This window comes from Macaca thibetana, chromosome 1 (genome assembly GCF_024542745.1).
Source record: "Macaca thibetana thibetana isolate TM-01 chromosome 1, ASM2454274v1, whole genome shotgun sequence".
Classification (NCBI taxonomy): Eukaryota; Metazoa; Chordata; class Mammalia; order Primates; family Cercopithecidae; genus Macaca; species Macaca thibetana.
The window spans coordinates 30,163,728-30,184,583 of NC_065578.1; the positions used below are offsets into that span (position 1 = coordinate 30,163,728).

Consider the following 20,856-nt stretch of genomic DNA (forward strand, 5'->3'; position numbering starts at 1 on the left):
CTGCCTGCCCTCGTGTAGGGACTTCTCACTTAGAAAGTTCTACAGACCCAACGGGCAGGACAGGAAGATAGAGAAGAAAACACCATCTTTAATCAACCCACCTGCACAGAAACCAGGAGAGCACTCCCCTCCTTGCAAGGTCCCAGTGGAAAGAGAACCTGGTCCCCTTGCAAAAACCATCTTATAAAAACAAAAGGCTTCAAAGCACCAGTGGCTGCACCCGTTGAGTAGAAAGGGGCCTGGGAGAGTGGGGTTGAGAGAAGTGGGGGCTGGAAGCAGGGCTGGCCCAGTGAACGGCAGCAGCTTAGCCTGAGGGAGCTGCCCCCCTCTTGAGCTGTACCCAGCAGCTAGGAGCTCCATGCCTGTGGGGGCCAGAGGAACTCCTGGGGCTGGCTGCTTGCAGTTGGGATGGTGGGGTGGGGTTGTCAGCCTTGCTCAGGATATTTTGGCCGTAGAGAGTAGGGAATGATAGATTGGAGGGTAGTGGGCGAGGAGCGAAGTGGTCACCAGACAGGCTCAGGTGTGCAAACCATACGCACCATCTGGGTGTCCCCCCAGTTCCTCCATGCCTCCTGCCCTCCTTTCTAACCCAGGGCCACACCTCTTTCACAGATGAAATGCTGAGGCCTGATCCTCTCATCTATGGACACACCAGGCAGTGTGTGGGATGCAGGGTCCTCAGGAGTGTCTGTGGAGGGAGGTGGGGAAAGTGTTCTCGCCTCTACTTGCCCCCAAGGAAGGGTGAGGGTGCTGGCAATCCTGACTCCCCCACTACTCACACCCCCATCTGCCCCTTCAGAACTCCTTGTGGGCTTGTTAGAGGAGGCTTCTGGCCATTGAATTGGTTGTAAACGCTGGTGATCTGTAAACACTGGAGTCTGGGCAGCGCTGACCAGCATTGCTCCCCTCTGGAACCACAAGCCTTCCAACTGGTGAGGTGGATGGAGCCATCAGGGGTGAGTGGAGTTGTGGAGGGGATGGGGATACAGTAGAACCAGCCTCAGGGACCTGGAAGGGGGTGGGGTGACTGAGTTGGGGCCCCACTTTCCTGGAGGAGAGAGCTTGAAAGATTTGCCAAGGGTGGACAGAGGCTGAGCGTAGGAAGGCTTCTCTGTGGGTGGGGCTGAATTTAGGGCTCTGTCCATCCGGTTCCCAATAAGAGAACGAATGGGTATATTGCTTTAAGAGAGGCATTGGCAAGTGGTGGCGGTGGTGTGTGAATATGGTGGAGACCACATGGGTCCAAGCTGGAGGGGGGCTTGAAATTGAACTCAGAGAGCAGACGTGGGTTTTACAGTCAGAAACTGCAGAAAGTACACTGTGTTCAAGGCCCACTTCCACCAAAAATCTAGCTGTGTGGCCTCAAGCAAATTGCATCTCTGGGCCTCAGTTTTAATGTACTGCAAAATGGGAATTTTAATCCCAGTCTAGCTCAGGGAATTGAGTTAAATGAGAAGTCTAAAAGAGTCCATTTGCTAAGGAATTAATCACTTGAGGAGGGGAAACCGAGGCCCAGAGAGGGCAAGGGCTTAGCCAGACATCACAGTCAGTGTTGGACCTGCGATTAGAACCCAGGACTCCTGCTCCTAGTTCAGAGTAGCTTTCCCCAGAGCTGGTGAGTGAGTGTGGTGGGATGGGATGGGTGTGATGTCCTGCTGTTTTTGGACAGGGGGGCAGGATGCTGGGTGAAGGGTGAAAGAGAGGCTGGAGAAGAGAGGAAGGCCCCAGCTCACGCCAAGGCTGAGATTAAAAACAAATAAACAAACAAAAAACCCGCGGTGCCCCTCCCCCGCCCTGCCCCACTCCTCCGAAGTCCGGGCTGCGAAGAGCCAAGGCCAAGTCCAAGTCCAAATCCGCGTCTCCGGCTGCAGACCCGGGGGCGGGCGCAGGCTGCAGTGAGCGCGCGGGCCACCAGGGGGCGCGCCTGCGCCTTGGCCTGAGCCCAAGGCAGCTGCGGTCAGTCCAGGGGCCCAAGGCGAGGCGCCGAGGTGGGCGCGGGGCAGAGGCTACCCCGACCTGCGGGAAACAAAGGCAGGTTAGGGACAGTGGACCTCAAAAGTATGAGGTCGGAGAGACCCGGTTGCCCTGCCCACTCCTCCGTCCCCTCCTTTTCGCAACCCCGACGCCCGGGCCTCCCCAAGCCAGCAGGGCGCCGTGACCCACGTGTACAGAGGCTGCAGCTGTAAATGCGACGTCTTCTGGGGCGCCTGGTATCCATAGGAGTCAAAGCCGCCGATGAAGTCAACTGCGGAAGGGGGGCGGCGCGTGTTAGAGTTCAGCGGCGGGGTGAGGAGAGGGAGACTGGGTCCTGAAGGTGGGGAATCTGAGGGCAGGACCCCCACCCGAGGAAGCGGAGCCAGAGAAGCCGTGAGGAGGGGAGGAGCGAGGGTCAGACCCCGTGCAGGGCCTGGGGCGGGGCTTCGGCTGGACCCTGAGGGATGGGCCTCTGGGGGTCTGGAGGCAGCGGGGCCGGGCCAGCGGAGGGTCAGGCCCCAATCCTTAAGGCTTGGGCCTGGGAGGCCGGGCGGTCCTATGGGAGAGAAGGCTCTTGGGGGCGGGGCTCGAGCCTCTAAAGGGGACAAGACCTCTGATGAGGTCCACGTGGAGCGAGACTGGGGAAAGGCGGTGCTGGGGCCAGGGACTGGGCACCTGGACGTCTGGACCCCAGCCCGGAACGGGCTGGTATTCAGAGCCTTCCACACCAGCCGCCTCTTCCCCTCGAAAGGGGCCAGTGACTTGGGCTCCCTCCCGCCACGGCCCGTCACAGGCCTCTGTCCAGGGTGCTGAAGGTACGGGGCAAGATTCCCCTCTTCCCTAGGGGCGCCTTACTCACAGCTGTCCTCCTCCTCCAGGAACACTTTGCTCACGTAGCAGGCGAACACGAAGCCGAACAGCTGGGAGTGGAGGTGACACGTCAGGGAGGGAAGGAGGAGTGGGAACCTCTTCCTCCACCCCCTGCAGGGCCCTGTACGCCCTGACTGGCAAGGGAGGAGGCATGCCAGGATGAAGGCAAACCCGTAACAACTTCCAGTTAAATGTTTTCACCTTAAAGTCAAACATACATGGTTTAACTCTTCTGAAAGTGTGACTTGAGGCAAATAATCATTTTACCTCTTTGAGCCTCAGTTTTCCCAGTTGGACTTATGGTGTGTTAAGAAGAAAGAGGATTATGTGACTTTGTGGGTACAAAGTGCCTAGGACAGGGCTGGCCCTTCTAGAAACAGGAACTACTCCTATCTTGGAGTTAGTTTCTTCTTTCTTTCTTTCTCTTTCTTTCTTTCTTTCTTTCCTTCTTTCTTTTTCTTTTTCTTGTTTCTTCCTTCTTTCCCTCCCTCCCTCCCTCCCTCCCTCCCTTCCTTCCTTCCTTCCTTCTTTCTTTCAGACAGGGTCTCACTCTATCACCCAGGTTGGAGTGCAGTGATGCAATCATGGCTCACTTCAGCTTCAACCTCCTGGGCTCAAGCGATCCTCCTGCCTCAGCCTCTCAAGTAGCTGGCTTTGTAGGCATGAGGCACCACGCCCACTGGGGTCACTTTTTTATTCTCACAACTCTGAGGCTGGTATTGTCATTCCTTTTTGTGGATAAGGAAACAAGCTCCAAGAAGGCAGGTGACTTGTCCAAAGTCACGCAGTGGGTGTATTGAGCATTTAAACCCAGGATTGATTCCTAGTCTGATGCCTCATCCTATTCACTAAACCTGTTCACTCCCTGCATAGGCGCTGGGGCAGGGGTGAGGGAAGGTGGTACAGGATATGGAAACAGATGCAGACAAAAGGACAGACAGGTGGAAAACCTAGGTTTATCCCCTTTTTTTTTTTTTTTTTTTTTTTTTTTTTTTTTTTTTTTAAGGAGTTTCCCTCTTGTTACCCAGGCTGGAGTGCAATGGTGCAATTTTGGCTCACTGCAACCTCCACCTCCCGGGTTCAAGCGATTCTCCTGCCTCAGCCTCCCGAGTAAGCGGGATTACAGGCATGTGCCACCACACCTGGCTAATTTTGTATTTTTAGTAGAGACGGGATTTCTCCATGTTGGTCAGGCTGGTCTTGAACTCCTGACCTTAGGTGATCCGCCCGCCTCGGCCTCCCAAAGTGCTGGGATTGCAGGTGTGAGCCACTGTGCCCGACCCATCATCCCCTCTTAACTAGAGCTAAAGAAAGGGATCGGGAAGTGTGTGTAGGGTGGGAGACAGAAGGACTCACTGCCAGGAAGATCTGCAGGGCGCTGCTGAGGGCTTCAATGTAGGGATAGTCAAGCAAGCAGCCAGTGACAGAGATGACATGGTGGTCCTCCAGAGCCAGGCGGGAGTTCAGAACAGGTGTCACCAGGCAGCCTGGTCCATTCTCCATCCACCAGGAGCGGTGCAGGGATGTGTTGAAGGTCATGATGAAGTCCCGGTCCTGGGGGCAAAGGAGCCTGGGATACCGAATGTGAGGGAGAGGGAGGGGGGAGCTACTCCCCCAGCCCAGGGAGACTTCATATTGATGGGTAAAGGGATTCAGGGAGTCTGCACCTGCAAGTCCATATTTGGCCAACAGGTGGCACTTGATGACCACACAGGCCTCACTCTTTTCTCATTGAGATGGGAAGGGGTTTGTGTGGACTCACAGGGGCCTCAGAATTTTCAGAGCTGGAAGGAACATTAACAATTTCCCAGCCACAGGTGAAATCCTCAGTACAGGCCCCTTCACAGCCCATTCAGTCTCTCCACCGCTCCCACTGTGTGCGACCCTGGGCGAACCTCTCCTTTGGGGCCTCAGTCTCCGCATTTGTTAAATGGAGAAGGGCTGGCCTAGATTGGAAGTTCTTACCCAGGGTGTGCACCCAGGTGCCCATCCATGCAGTCACTCATTCAGCAGGTAAATACTCACTGCCTGCCGACCAGGGGCCAAGCACTCAGATGTGTGATCTTATTTTATCCCCTCAGCAACCACATGAAGTTGCAGTTGCTTTATGTCCACTTACTAGATGAGGAAACTGGGGCTCAGACAGGATCGGCCCCTTGCCCAGGGTAATATAGCTAGAAGCTTTCAGAGCTGGGATTGGAACCTAGCAGGGTCAAACTACAAAGCCAATGCTCTTAAATTCACATATTTTGTCTCCTTTATATCTAAAAATAGAAGTCGTGTCTCTCTGGGCTTGCTCTTATTCAAGTGAAACAGTCCTACTTTCTTCAGCAGTTCTTCGTGTGACATGGTCTGCTCAATCTTCCCTAAACAAACTCTAGTCTCTTTCCCTTCTGAAAAATATTGATCAGAATTAGAGCCAAATCTTTGTGATCTAAGCAGTACAAAGCATGTGGCATTTTCACCTCCCTTGCTCTGAATACTCTACCTCTATTAGTGGGGCCTAAGAGTAGCTTTCTGGGCTACCACATACTGTTGGTTTTTACTGAGCTTGTGATCAACTGGGACCCCTGGCTCATCTTCACATGGGCTGCTCTTCAGCCTTATCTGCTCCATCATTGTGTTTGAGGTAGCCAGAAATGGATTGGTAGGTGGAAAATGGGGCACACAGATTATTTGGGCGTGTAAGGAGAGGGAGGCTTCTTCAAGACATGATGCTCTGGTCCTATAACACAATACCCTTGGGGCAGGGGATGGGAATGGTCAGGTTCTGCCCTATGGCACTGCCAGGCCTGAGGCTTACCTGGGACAGCTGTCCAACCTCCAAGTAGAAGCAGATGATAAACGCATTCCAGCCAACCCAGAGCACCAGCCAGGCTGCATACTGGGGAAAGCAGAGGTGGGATCAGGGTGGGGCCTGGGGAGTGGGGTAGGGGGAGTGTCAGTGGAGACAGAGCTCAGGGATGAGGAGATCTGGGCAGGGGAAATTATGAGAATACCTCACTCAGAGAGCACAGTGTAGCCTACAAATCATTTACACACCCATCAGGCCTTACAACAGCCCTGCAAGGTTAGCACTGCCCTCTCTTTAGAGAAAACTAATTTAAAGCTGAAAGGAAGTTTAAGCTTTCCAAGATCACACAGCTAGGAGGAGGTAGGGCTGCCACTCAAATCCAAGTTCTCTGCTAGCTAATCCCATCCACTCTGCTAACAACATCCTCTAGACCAGCTGTCTCTAGAATACTGGAATCATTCAAGGATGTTTGTCAAAAATGCAGATTCTGGGGTCCTACCTCTAGACCTACTGATTCCGAATTTCTAGGGATGCTGTTTAAAAGCTGTTTAAGCAATCCCTAGGGGATTGTAACTCGGATGACCCTTTCAGAAACATGTTCCAGGTGGTAAGCCACTAGAGGGCGAGGACTTTGCCTGCCTGGCTCACCACTGCAATGCCAATGCCTAGCACAGAATAGCTGGATGAACCCGTTAAGACTATAGGAAATGGGCCAGGTGCAGTGGCTCATACCTGTAATCCCAGCACTTTGGGAGGCTGAGGTGGGCAGATGACTTGAGCCCAGGAGTTCAAGACCAGCCTGGGCAACATGGAGAAAACCCATCTCTTAAAAAAAAAAAAAGAGGCCAGGCACAGTGGCTCACGCTTGTAATCCCAGCACTTTGGAAGGCCGAGGTGGGCAGGTCATCTGAGTTCGGTAGTCTGAGACCAGCCTGACCAACATGGAGAAATCCTGTCTCTACTAAAAATACAAAATTAGCCAGGCGTGGTGGCGCATGCCTGTAGTCCCAACTACTCAGGAGGCTGAGGCAGGAGAATCGCTTGAACCTGGGAGGTGGAGGTTGTGGTGAGCTGAGATCACACCACTGGACTCCAGCCTGGGCAACAAGAGTGAAACTCCGTCTCAAAAAAAAAAAAAAGTCTTAATTATTATTATTATTTTTTTTAGGCAAAATCTCAGTCTGTCACCCAGGCTGGAGGGCAGTGGATGCTGGGAACTTCAGACCAAAAGAGACAGGAGGTTATCCTGCAGCCTTTTTCCTGAGTATGAGTGTGACATCTTCTCACATGGCTGTGGCTGGATTCTGGATATAAGGGAACCAGGGGAGGTGGAGGCAGGATCATGGATGGGGCCTGGAGAAAGGCTGGGGTGAGCAGACGACAGTGAGGCCCCAAGCATAGAAAGGGAGTCCAGCCTGGGCCCTGGATGCCCTCACTCTGTCACTTTCCTCCTTCCCCTCCTTGCTCTGTAAATTGTACCTGAATGACACAGGTGGATCTGCCCTGCTCCAGCAATCTTTCCATCTGTCTGGAGGGAGAGGGCTGGGATGGGAGGGACTGGGAGCTGCATTGCTAGGGCAACACCGAGGCCCCTGGGCCCCTCAGTTCTCCCACATCCCGAATGTGGCCACCTCTGGGGAGAACAGCATTCCACCCACGGCAGTGAGCTGGAAAGGAGGTTAGGGTAGATTTGAGAGCTGGATGCTGCTACCCAAGTCCTGTGCCTGCAATTCTAGTGGCTGTCAGCTGGCAGACAGTGTTGTTGACAGTGGTGCCTGGGGCTTCCCTGAGAACTGGAGAGAAGGGTTCTCTTACGTCAGATGAGAGAGAGCCTTGTTAGGGTCCTGTTCACCTGGCTTCTGGGAGCTGAGCCTGCGGAGGTGGGGAAAGAAGTCCTAGAATGAGTGTGCGTGGGCTCTGGAGGCAGCATGACATTGCATGTCATTGTGATTGTAGGTGTCAAGCATGTATGCAGTAAATCTAGTGAAAAGCCTTTTCGCTCAAGAGAGCCATGTGAAGAGGTCACTGAGGAACAGCAGGCGATATGGGTGAATCTAGCTGAAAGCAGGAGTTTGACAGAGACCATTAGGGACCAGGACTTGGGAAGAGGCTGTCGGGGAGGAGGAGAGAGACCCAGACTCCTGGGACTGGAGCGCAGGGAGGCACTGACCTCAAAGCCACACTAGCTGCTCCAGACCACATCCTTGATGTACACTGGGCAGGACAGACAAATGCCAAGCCTTCCTGAAGCTTCCTGAGAAACTAAATAAGATGAAACCCACCCCTCCTGTGTCCCTGCGCCCGTCCCTCGGCTTAGTGAGGGCGTGTAGTGCCGTGGCAGGAGCCTTCACTGTAGATCTGATGTTCTAATCCTGCCTTGCTTTCATTAGCTGTGTGACCTTAGGAAGACTCACAACCTTTCTGAGCTTCAGTTTCCTCATCTGGAAAACGGAGCTGGTAAGGTCTGCCTCACAGGGCTACTGCAGACATGAGATGAAGCACGTGAAATTTAGCAGCGTGCCTGGCACATGCCAGGCACTCACTACATGATCCATTTTGTTTATATTTGGATTATTTCCCTAAAAAATTCTTCAGGAAAAAAAAAAACAACCCTGTCTCCTCTGAGCAAAGAAGCACTGGGCTGTGCACATTCACCCCATCTTGCTTTGGGTGGAGCCAAGACCAGTGCCCCAGTGTTGGGAGGCAGTTCTGGTTTTGAGGAGCAGGGAGGGGTGGAGTGGGCAGGGGTGAGGAGAGGAGTTGGCTTGGGAAGGGGCTAGGTGAGCCGTACCAGGATGAGGTACCGGGATCGGTACTGCACGGTGCCAAAGATGCCCAGGATGACTGCCATGATGTGCAGGAAGTTGGCTAGGATGGGAGCCCACTGGTAGCCCAGGAAGTCAAAGATCTGCCGCTCCAGCGCAGCCACCTGTGGAAGAGACAGGCTGAGGCCACAGTCATCCCCTGAAAGGGAAGGACAGGGATTCCTGCTTGACCTTGGGGAGCAGGTGGCACCAGTTACCATGGTGATGAGGCGTAAGTCTCAGAACCATCCAGTCCTTCACTACCAAAGGGATGCTGGGGGTCCTTAAGCCTGGTCATTACTTTGGGATGGGCTGAAAGGTGATAGGAGCCAGGATGCAGAATACCTTCCTCCCCACCAAGAGGCCCTTCCCTCTAGCAGCTCAAGCTCCTGCATCTACTCCGTGTGGGGAAGACAGTGGGGTCAGAATCCAGACTGTCACTCCAAGCCTTGGAGGGCAGGGAAGTCCTGGAGCCACAGTTACCTCTTCCAAGGATCCCCATCTGCAGCTTGCCCTGGCCCATGACATCCATGGGCTACAGAGAAGAAAATGCTTTTCACTCCCCTTCCCTGAGGGAGTTGGAATATATTGCAAAATTGGCCTCAAATCCTCCTCTTCCTGTTTCCATGCTCTTCCGTAGTGCCCTTCTACACTAATGCTGTGCTTGGCCACGCGACTTGCTTTGCCTAAAGGGACTTTGTCAAACACGATGCAAACGTGTTTGAAAAAGGCTTGAAAAATGCATGAGTCCAGTCTGGGCATCATGGTGAAACCCCGTCTCGACAAAAAATACAAACCATTGCCAGGTGTGGTGGTGTGCGCCTGTAGTCCCAGCTACTCGGGAGGCTTAGGTGAGAGAATTGCTTGAGCCCAGAAAGCAGAGGTTGCAGTGAGCCAAGATCATGTCACTGCACTCCAGCCTGGGCGACAGAGTGAGACCCTGTCTCAAAAAAAAAAAAAAAGAAAAGAAAAAAAATGGGTGTGCTTTGGAGCTTGCCCACTTGCTTCACTTGTAACAAGACCACCTTGTGAACAAGCCCCAGCTGACCTGCTGGAGGATGAGAGGCCGCGGGGAGGAGAGTGAAGGCACCCCAGCTGACAGCCCATCAGCCATCAGCCATGTGAGCAAGGCCATGCTAGATCACCCTGGATCACTAGCTGACCAGAGACACATAGCCCAGACCAGAAGAATCTCCCAGCTTTCCCACAGAATCATGAACTAAATAAAATGGTCGTTTATTTTTTATTTCTAAATATTTATTATCATTATTTTTAAACAGAGTCTTGCTCTGTCACCCAGGCTGCAGTGCAGTGGGGCTATCTCAGCTCACTGCAACCTCCGCCTCATGGGTTCAAGCAATTCTCCTGCCTCAGCCTCTTGAGTAGCTGGGACCACAGGCACCTGCCCTCATACTCAGCTAATTTTTGTATTTTTAGTAGAGGCAGAGTTTCACCATGTTGGCCAGGCTGGTCTCGAACTCCTGACCTCAAATGATCCACCCACCTCAGCCTCCCAAAGTGCTGGGATTATAGGCGTGAGCCACCAGGCCCAGCCAAATTTTGCTTTAAAGAACCACCTCCTACCATTCTGTCCACATGGCTTGAGTGGGGCTCACTCATTTCTAGTTTCTGGGGTGGGCAGGTGAGCCAAGTCTAGCCAAATAATCAAAGACAACGATGAATTTAGGGATAGGCGCTCACCTTGTGCTCTGCCCCTGAGAATCACCCTGGATATTTGCTAGAACAATCGGGAAGAGCTGCTCTCCTGCCAGGATACCTGAATGGGTGTGGTGTGAGCTTGGAGCTGTTGGTGGCTGCCTTGGCCACCTCAGGTGGATGGCCTGCCTGAGGACAAAGCCATAGCTAAGGTACAGAGAGAGTGTGTGTGGGAGGAAGACTGAACACACACAAGGGAATGTCCTGTGCCATCTTTCAGGCCTCTGAATACAGCCATGCCTAAAGCTGGTTCTCCCTCCTTGTCCTGCCGATTTTTGTCATTTGCAACGAAGAGCCCTAACTACAACAGAAGAGGAGAGAAGAGGGTCTGGCTGGGGAGGGGGAGGGAAGATTCAGATAAAGTGAGGAGATATAAGAAGCCTTTTTCCAGGCAGGGAGGCAGGAGGAGGTGGAGCTGATGCTACCACACAGATGGCAAGGCTTGGGCAGAGACCAAGGAAGCTGCAGGCTTGGGCAAGGTGGTGAGGGAAGCCTGGTGGTGCCAGGCCCAACCTTGGCATTTACCCACCTGGCACCAGCCTGCCTCTTGATGGTGACTCCCCTCCCAGGGATCTGCAGATTGTAAAGCTCATCTCTCACTGGATGCTCCTTGGCAGAACGGCAGAGCTGGAATCATTATTTCATTTTGAGGAAAGGGAAGATGAGGTTCAGAGAGGGGAAGTGACTTGTCCAAGGTCACACAGCAGGTTGGTGGCAGAATAGGCCTTTCTCAGCCACCTGTCCTATCTTGGCACCACCTTTCCCATCTTGGCATGGGTAAGGGAGTCAAGAAGTGTAAATTGTGGTGGGAAGTCTGCCTCTGACTCCTGGGTGACTTTGGGCAGCCCACTTTCCCCGCTGGGTTTGGGGCTCCTCTTCCATGCATGGAAGTCACTGGACTAGGTAATCTCCAAGGGCCCTTCCAGCCTTGACTTCCATCGTCTGCTGGCCTTGGGGGAGAAACTCCCCAAGCTTGTTCAGGGGCCTCTGTCACGGTCACAGTCTCTGTCTGCTGCTCCTATGCCACTCTTCCTCTAGTCCACTCTTCCTCTTTCCACCCTGACTCTGCCTGGCCTTGGGAGCCTTGGTGGTCTGGGGTCCAGCTCAATGTTCTTGACTCAGCTGTTACCTGGCCCTAAGGGAGAAGGTCTCCGTCAGAGGATGGAGGAGGAGGCTGTGACAGAGCTATCCAGGCTCACGGTGCAGCTGAGGCACCCTGCCAAATACGTCCACCTAAGGCTGGGCGCGGTGACTCACGCCTGTAATCCCAGCACTTTGGGAGGCCAAGGTGGGCGGATCACTTGAGGTCAGGAGTTTGAGGCCAGCCTGGCCAACATGGTGAAACTCCATCTCTACTGAAAATACGAAAGTTAGCTGGGTGTGGAGGCTAGGGGAGGAGAATTGCTTGAACAATTGCCTGGGTGTGGAGGCAGAGGCTGCAGTGAGTTGAGATTGCGCCACTGTACTCCAGCCTGGGTGACAGAGTGAGACTCTGTCTCAAAAAAAAGGAAAAAAAAAAGTCCACCTAAAAGATGATATCATCTCCACCCAAACTGGCACCTACTCAAAACCCCTCTGTTCTCTGTGACCTTATTGATAGAAAACAGAGAGGGATAGTTTGTTTTGTTTGTTTGTTTTGTTTTTTTAAAGCAGTAGCAGATTGGTAGTCACTTAAAGTCAGATTCAAATTCCGGCTCTGCTGTGTGACTTAGAGCAAGTCACTTTCCCTCTCTGAATCTATTTATTCAACTATAAATAGAGAAGATAATCCCTCTCTTGAGAAGTTGTTGTGGGGATATAGAGATATCACATAAACTAACAGACAATTAGACTTAATATATAGCAGCTAATTAATAGAAGGCTTAACAGTCTAAGCTTCTTAGTTTGGCACTGAGGGCCCACTAGGATCTGGCTCAGTCCTGTATTTCCCATCAGCTCCTGCCCCCAAGAGGCTGTAACAACAGTTGAAGACCTACCTTCATTCGTCTTTGCCTTATTTTTTATTTTATATTTTATTTTGAGAAAGAGTCTTGCACTTTTGCCCAGGTTGGGGTGCAATGTGGTGATTACAGCCCACTGCAACCTCAATTTCCTGGGCTCAAGGCATCCTCCTGCCTCAGCCTCCTTAGTAGCTGGGACTACAGGCAGGTGCCACTGCATCTGGGTAATTTTAAAATATTTTGTAGAGATTGGGTCTCACCATGTTGCCTGGGGTAGTCTTGAACTCCTGGCCTCAAGTGATCTTCCTGCCCTGGCCTCCCAAAATGCTGGGATTACAGACATAAGCCACTGCTCCGGGCCTCCCTTTGCCTTTATCCAAGTCCTCCTTAGTTTTCACGGTGTAGCTCAGTTCCCTCTTTTGGTAGGAAGGCCTCCCTGACTGGCCCACAGGGACTGCTCTCTCCACTTGACATGGAGTGGAGGCTGTTCTTCCCACTCTCGGCATGGCTCTGGCCTTCCTTCATCCTCACGCCCAGCAACCATTCACTCATTTATCTATAACCAGCCAGACCCATTTATCCATCCATCCGACATCTGACATGCCCTCACCCAGCCAGGGTTCATCACTTATTTATTCACAGAACGTTTAGTCTATGGCAGGCTTTGTGCTAACTCCCGGATGTAGGAGTGAAGAAGTTGTGGTCCCTGCCCCTTTGAAACTCAGGACCTACTTAGTAGAGGAGGGGGACAGGAAATCAGTACAAACCGGGGAGTCAGGGCTATGACCCAGGCCTGAAAAAGGCCATCTCTTCCTCTGATGGTGAGTGCAGATTTAAACAAATCTTTTTTTTTTTTTTTTGAGATGGAATCTCGCTCTGTCGCCCAGGCTGGAGTGCAGTGGCATGCTATCAGCTCAATGCAAGCTCCGCTTCCTGGGTTCACACCATTCTCCTGCCTCAGCCTCCCAAGTAGCTGGGACTACAGGCGCATCCCACCATACCCAGTTGATTTTTTTTTTTTTTTTTGAGATGGAGTCTCGCCCTGTCGCCCAGGCTGGAGTGCAGTGGCTCGATCTGGGCTCACTGCAAGCTCCGCCGCCTGGGTTCAGGCCATTCTCCTGCCTCAGCCTCCCCAGTAGCTGGGACTACAGGCACCTGCCACCACGCCCGGCTAATTTTTTGTATTTTTAGTACAGGCGGGGTTTCACTGTGTTAGTCAGGATGGTCTCTATCTCCTGACCTCGTGATTCGCCCGCCTCGGCCTTCCAAAGTGCTGGAATTACAGGCGTGAGCCACCGCGCCCGGCCCCAGTTGATTTTTGTATTTTTTGTAGAGAACAGGATCTCGCCCTGTTGCCCAGCCTAGTCTCATACTCTCCTGGGCTCATGTGATCCAACCACCTTGGCCTCCCAAAGTGCTGGGATTACAGGCATGAGCCACCATGCCTGGCCTAAATATATATTTTAAAAATTTAGATGTAGGCTGGGTATAGTCACTCACACCTGTAATCTCAACACTTTGGGAGGCCAAGGCCAGAGGATGGCTTGAGGCCAGGAGTTCTGGACCAGCCTTGGCAACATAGTGAGATCCCATCTCTATTAAAAAAAAAAAAAATTAGATTCAGTGTCTTATAAACAATCTTAAAGTTATTATTTTTTATTAGAAAACCAAGTCAAGGCCGGCGCAGTGGCTCACACTTGTAATACCAGCACTTTGGGAGGCCAAGGTGGGTGGATTACAAGGTCAGGAGTTCGAGACCAGCCTGGCCAACACGGTGAAACTCTGCCTCTACTAAAAATACAAAAATTAGCTGGGTATGGGGGCAGGTGCCTGTAGTCCCAGCTACTCAGGAGGCTGAAGCAGGAGAATTACTTGAACCTGGGAGGTGGAGGTTGCAGTGAGCCGAGATCGCACCCTTGCACTCCAGCCCAGGTGATAGTGCGAAATTCGGTCTCAAAAAAAAAAAAAAAAAAAAAAGAAAAGAAAAGAAAAAAGAAAAGAAAAGAAAAAGAAAACCAAGTCAAATATTCCAGAACTTCTGCTTGTGTAGCAGTTACATGCAGCTAATTAACAAATAATAATAGGAACAAAATAAGAGGAATACCTTTCCCACCTGGTTGCATCAGCTCCGAAACACGAATCTGAGGGCTGCAGTGATTGTAAATCATAACTGGCTTTGCTGTGTCTTTGTTACTTAGAAGGGAGGAACTGTGCAGACGCAACAGCAATCTACTCCTTTGCAAAAATTGCAAATGCATGTGCGCTGGGGGAAAAATGGACTTCGGAGAGATTTTTACCTGGTCAGCTGCAAGCCGAGCCAAGGTAGCTTCTTGAATCCCTCTCCTAAGTGAGCTGGGGTGAACGTTCCTGGGGGCAGTGGATACAGACTTCTCCCTGATCTCCTGCCAGGGGAAGGATGGCCACCACCCCACTCAGTTACTGTTTCTAAAATACAAATCTCATCCCAGCCACACAGAAAGAGCCCCCTGACTGTCGTCCCAGAGTGACAGATGAGAATGTGTCACCCAGGCCTCACATCCCTGTCTTCACCTGCCAGTGCTCACAGAGGAAGCCCCACGTTCCTGCCCATCAGTCCTCTCTGCCTTTGATCTCTGTTCTCCCCTGACCCAGCTCTCTCTTTTTTTCTTTTCTTTCCCTTCCCTTCCCTTTTTCTTTCCTTCATTCTTTCTTTTCTTTCTCTTTATTTTTCTTTCTTCCCTTCCTTCCCTCCCTCCCTCCCTCCTTCCTTCCTTCTTTTTTTTTTTTTTTTTCCATGGAGTTTCGCTCTTGTCACCCAGGCTGGAGTGCAATGGCGCAATCTCAGCTCACTGCAACCTCCACCTCCTGGGTTCAAGCGATTCTCCTGCCTCAGCCTCCCAAGTAGCTGGGATTACAAGTGCATGCCACCATGCTCTGCTAATTCTTGTATTTTTAGTAGAGACGGGGTTTCTCCACATTGGTCAGGCTGGTCTCAAACTCCCGACCTCAGGTGATCTGCCCGCCTCGGCCTCCCAAAGTGCTGGGATTATAGGCCTGAGCCCCTGCACCTGGCCTGCTTTCTTTTCTTTATTTTTTCTCTTCTTTTCTTTTGTTTCTTTTCTCTTTTCCTTTCCTTTCTTTTCTTTTTTCCTTTCCTTTCCTTTTCCTTCCTTTTCTCTCTCTCTCTCTTTTTTTTTTTGAGTCAGAGTCCCATTCTGTCACCCAGGCTGGGGTGCAGTGGCGCAATCTCAGCTCACCACAACCCCTGCCTCCCAGGTTCAAGCGATTCTCCTGCCTCAGCCTCCCAAGTAGTTGGGATTACAAGCCCCTGCCACCATGCCTGGCTAACTCTTGTATTTTTAGTAGAGATGGGGTTTCACCATGTTAGTCAAGGCTTGTCTCAAACTCCTGACCTCATGAGCTGCCCACCTCAGCCTCCCAAAGTGCTGGGATTACAGGTGTGAGCCACCGCGCCGCCCAGCTCTTTTCTTTTCTTTCTCTCTCTCTCTATTCCTTCCTTCCTCCTTTTTTTTTTTTTGAGTCTCACTCTGTCGCCCAGGCTAGAGTGCAGTGGTGCGATCTAGGCCAACTTGCAACCTCCGCCTCCTGGGTTCAAGCTATTCTCTTGCTTCAGCCTTTCCAGTAGCTGCAATTACAGGCACCCACCACCACGCCCGGCTTAATTTTTTGTATTTTTTAGTAGAGACGGGGTTTCGCCATGTTGGCCAGGCTGGTCTTGAACTCCCGACCTCAGGTAATCCACCTGCCTCAGCCTCCCAAAGTGCTGGGATTACAGACATGAGCCACTGCACCTGGCCTTTCTTTCTTTCCACCTTGCCTTGCCCTACCCTGCCACGGCACCCAGCCCGGCCACCTGCACTCTGGATCCAGCTCCTCTTGTCTTCTCAGGAGCCCACACCATTCACAGTCCCTTCTCTCTTGTAAACATAGCTTCTCCCTCTCCCCAGATCCTTCTCACTGGCTCTTAAACAAGCTCAAAGCCTCTCCCATTTAAAAAAAAAAAATAGTGTCTGGGTATAATAGCTCACACCTATAATCCCAGTACTTTGGGAGGCCCAGGGGGGTAGATTGCTTGAGCTCAGGAGTTTGAGACCAGCCTGGGCAACATGGCAAAAGCCCCACCTCTATTAAAAAAATACAAAAATTCAGCCGGGCATGGTGGTGCACATCTGTGGTCCCAGCTACTTGAGAGGCTGAGGTGGGAGGATCGCTTGAGCCCAGCAGGCTGAGGCTAGAGTGAGCTGTGATAGCCCACCTGTCTCAAAAAAGAAAAAAAGAAAAAAGCTCCTTACCACTTTCCAGCTGACATCAGCCTTATCTATCTCAACACTCTCACATCTAAAACTACCTAAAAGGTCTCCGTGGCCTTCCCTGCCACTCTATCTCCCAGAGTGACTTTCTGCTTGGCCACTTAAAGAGTTCTTACTGAGGTCACTGGCGACCTCCTTGTTATTAAATTCAGCAGATAAGGCGGGGTGCCTGTAATCCCAGCACTTTGGAAAGCCAAGGTGGGTGGATCACTTGAGGTCAGGAGTTTGAGACCAGCCTGGCCAACATGGTGAAACCCTGTCTCTACTAAAAATACAAAAATTAGCCAGGCTTGGTGGTGGGAGCCTGTAATCCCAGCTACTCAGGAGGCTGAGGCAGGAGAATCACTTGAACCTGGGAGGTGGAAGTTGCAGTGAGCCAAGATCGCAGCACTGCACTCCAGCCTGGGTGACAGAGTGAGACTCTGTCTCAAAAATAAATAAATAAATAAATAATAAATTCAGCAGTTGAAAATAAATAAATAATAAATTCAGCAGATGAATTTCAGTCCTCATCTTACCTGACCTCAGTTGCCCTCTCTCCTGCCAGCAGCACTCTTCTCTGGCTTTTGCCCCATGGCACTGTCCCAGAGGCAGGATGACCTAGTGGTTAGGTGCAAAGCCTAGGTCAGAATCCTGGTGCGCTGGTTATTATACAACTCTTGGCATGGCACTAACCAACCTCTGCCTGTTTTTTGGTCAACAAAATGGGTATGATTTACAGTATCTTCCGCATAGGGCTGCGAGAAGAGTCAGTATTATTTAAAATTATATTTTTCACAAAACTCCCTACCTCCCTCCTTCCTTAATTTTTTCCACAGTGCTTATGATTGGATTTTTACTTTTTTTTTTTTTTTTTGAGACGGAGTCTAGCTGTGTCGCCCAGGCTGGAGTGCAGTGGCCAGATCTCAGCTCACTGCAAGCTCCGCCTCCCAGGTTTACACCATTCTCCTGGCTCAGCCTCCCGAGTAGCTGGGACTACAGGCGCCGCCACCTCGCCCGGCTAGTTTTTTGTATTTTTTAGTAGAGACGGGGTTTCACCGTGTTAACCAGGATGGTCTCGATCTGCTGACCTTGTGATCCGCCCGTCTCGGCCTCCCAAAGTGCTGGGATTACAGGCTTGAGCCACCGCGCCCGGCCGATTTTTTTTTTTTTTTTTTTTTTTGAGACAGTCTCACTCTGCCACCCAGGCTGGAGTGCAGTGGCATAATCTCAGCTCACTGCAAGCTCCACCTCCCGGGTTCATGCTATTCTCCTGCCTCAGCCTCCTGAGTAGTTGGGACTACAGGTGCCCACCACCACGCCCAGCTAATTTTTTGTATTTTTAGTAGAGATGGGGTTTCATCATGTTAGCCAGGATGGTCTCGATCTCCTGACCTCGTGATCTGCCCGCCTCGGCCTCCCAAAGTGCTGGGATTACAGGTGTGAGCCACCGTGCCTGGCCTTTTTTTTTTTTTTTTTTCTGAGATGGAGTCTAGCTTTGTCGCCCAGGCTGGAGTGCAGTGACGCGACCTCGGCTCACTGCAACCTCTGCCTCCCGGGTTCAAGCGATTTTCCTGCCTCAGCCTCCGGAGTAGCTGGGATTACAGGTGCCTGCCACCAAGCCTGGCTAATTTTTATATTTTTAGTAGAGATGGGGTTTCACTATGTTGGCCAAGCTGGTCTCGAACTCCTGACCTCAAGTGATCTGCCCACCTTGGCCTCCCAAAGTGTTGGGATTACAGGCGTGAGCCACTGTGCCCCGGTGGTTTTTTACTTTCTATTTTTATTTTTTTGAGATGGGATTCTCGCTTCATCACCCAGCTGGAGTGCAGTGGTGTGATCACGGCTCACTGCAGCCTTGAACTCCTTGGTTCAAGCGATCCTCCCACCTCAGCCCCCTGAGTAGCTAGGACTGCAAGCACACGCCATCATGCTGGCCTGTGCTTATCATTGGCAAACACACTATTTACACACTATTTAGTTATGGTCTGTCTCCTGCAGTGGATGGCAAGCTCTGTGAGGGCAGGAATTTCTGCTTGTGTGCTTCACTGCCACATTTTCAGTGGTGAGGGCAGTGCTTGGCACACTCCAGTGCTAAAACCAAATTCTCCATCTTCCTCGGCTACTACCCCATTCCAGAGCAGCCAGGCCCCTAACTATTAGAGTGCCCCAGGGCTACATCCCAGGCCCTCTCATGCCACACTTACCCAGGAAATGCACGCCCACCCAAGCTCCAGTGACCACCTGCTTGCGTGCAGCCCCCAGCTGCATTCTAACCAGTGACTCAGTGAACAGCTCACTGTGAACTCCACATGCCCAAACCTGGTCCATGTCCAGTGTTTTGGGCTCCACGAGGTGTCCAGCTGCTTGAGCTAGGAACCTAAACTTTAGGTTTCAGTCTCCCTCATGCTCCCCATTTGTTCCACGTCCCCCACCTCCTGCAGCCTGTCCTCAAGCCCTGGCTCTCGGATCTTCCAAATCTCTCACATCTGGCCACTTTTTTCCGTCCACTTTCTCTCACCTGGCCATGCCAACCCCCCTGCCCTCCAGCTTACTTCAAACCTAACTGGCCCCTCTGCTCTCCAGAGTAGGGCCTCCCCGGAGGCTCCCTGCTGCCCCTCCCCCTGCCCTTCGCTCCCCACCCCCACCCCTAATTATTTATTTATCGGGTAGCTGCCAGCCGAAGGGGGATGCTGTTGCCATGGGAACCTTCAGCCCCGAGTCAGGGCTGCCTCTGTTCTCAGTAGGATGCTCTTGTCTGTCTAGACGCCAACCCCAGGAGCCCACACGAGGTGGGGGGTGAGGGATAAGGGCTGAATAATGCAGATGCGCCCACCCTAGCCCCAGGAAGCTGGCTGGGAGAAAAGGTAGGGTAGGGCCCAGGCTCAGGGCCACTGAACCCATCAGAAGTCTCTCGTGCCCAACCTTGCCAGCCAATTCTGCAAGTCCACTACTTTCCTGGCCAAAATTCCAGCCATGGCACCACAGGCCTGAGACACAGAAGTCAGCCTGTCTGGGGAAAGATGAGGGATGGGCCCTTGAAGTTTCTAGAGAAAACTTTGTTCCAGTCTGGTTCTGTCTCTCTCACTGACTTCAGTCCACTGAGGGACGAGCTCTCCATTTAAGGACATGGAGGCCTGAGTTCCAGCCCTAGTTCTCATCGACTCACTGTGTGACCTTGGGCAAGTTATCCCCCTCTCTGAGCCTCAGTTTTCTCATTAGTGAAATGTCCTGAGGATTCAGACAGGGCCCATAAAGCTCGCAGCCAGCCGGGTGTCTGGCACACAGTTGGTGCTGAGTATATGGCAACAGCTTTTCAGACCCCCCTTTTCCCAGTGGATTTCTGAGGCAGCTGACAAAATTAAACTCGACTCAACCCCTCATCCGTGAAATGAGGGAGTGGGACGAAAGTCGCAGACAACAGAGCTGGAAGGACCCCTGAGATCTGCTGGTCCAACCCCCTAATTAGGGAGGTGAGCAAACTGACAGCAGAGGGGGCAGTGATGTGCCTGAGGGGAGGGGCTCCTCTCTCTCCCTGAGCTCTGCCCCCACCTCCCCATCTCCGGGGGTCCATCTGGGGACATTGCCATCTGAGCATGAGTTGAAATGAGATTCAACTCAACATAAGATTAAAAGGAACAGTCACAGAGACCAAGTGGTCTTTGACCCTGCCAAAGAAGATGGGCCCAGTAGGGACTCAATTCATTGAGCAAATATTTCTTGAGCACCTACTATATGCTGGGCCCTGGGCATATGGCAGTGAACAAGATGGCGTGGATCCTGCCTCAGAGAGCTCATCTGGAGACAAAGACCACCGTCCTCTGGGAGCTGATGAACTGATGATGGGGGCTTCTCTGACAGGTTCCCCTCCACTGTGCCTAGGGACCTGTGAAGATGCCTCCCTCATCCCCCAACACACACACACGCACACACGCGCACACATGCACAAGCGCATACACGCATGCGCACAGACGCACGCACACACGCACACACACACGCACGCACACACACCCCTCTCTCTTCTCTTTCTTCTAGGGCTTTTGCAGGCTTTCTGCCTCTCTATCCCAGGCCGGATCCCACTGGGAAATGGCCAAGGCCATCACTGTTAGGTGAAAAAAGCAAGCTGCAGAGCAACATGATTCCATTCGTGTAAACACCTCCCCCAAAAGGCACCAAACACGTGGGACTGTAAACGCAGAACCAAGAGCCAGGGAGAGACCCAATAAACAGTTATGAGACGTTATTTCTAGGGAGTGGGGAGATGGGGAGACTTTGAATCTTAACTATATGCACTTCTATAGTAGTTCTGGAATTTCTTACAACAGAGTTGGACCAGAAGTCTCCTTCTCTCTCTCTCTTTTTTTTTTTTTTTTGAGACAGGGTTTTGCTGTTGTTCATGCTGGAGTGCAGTGGCAAGATCAGGGCCCACTGCAGCCTCAGCCTCCTGGGCTCAAGTGATCTTCCCGCCT

The 20,856-nt window shown here is 51.9% G+C and overlaps 2 protein-coding genes across 12 annotated transcripts in view; one reads left to right on the forward strand and one right to left on the reverse strand.

The window, feature by feature from the left end:
• The window catches only part of ZCCHC17 (zinc finger CCHC-type containing 17), a 1,254,002-nt gene that overhangs the window by 1,065,093 nt on the left and 168,053 nt on the right, over window positions 1–20,856 (forward strand). Inside the window, exon 1 of one of the 11 annotated variants that reach the window (XM_050796209.1) lies at window positions 1,663–1,672. The exons of the other annotated variants lie outside the window; for them this stretch is intronic. The gene's annotated coding sequence lies outside the window, so the exon portion shown is untranslated. Of the gene's footprint in view, window positions 1–1,662; window positions 1,673–20,856 lie in introns of those variants that run through there. 11 annotated transcript variants of the gene reach the window in all.
• On the reverse strand, window positions 69–11,787 carry NKAIN1 (sodium/potassium transporting ATPase interacting 1). Its single transcript, XM_050796333.1, has 6 exons — window positions 8,430–11,787; window positions 5,648–5,728; window positions 4,201–4,398; window positions 2,834–2,894; window positions 2,164–2,245; window positions 69–2,016 (listed from the first exon to the last, which is right to left on the reverse strand). Exons 1-6 carry the CDS (start codon window positions 8,661–8,663, stop codon window positions 2,007–2,009), a joined length of 666 nt encoding a protein of 221 aa, XP_050652290.1. The 5' UTR covers window positions 8,664–11,787; the 3' UTR covers window positions 69–2,006.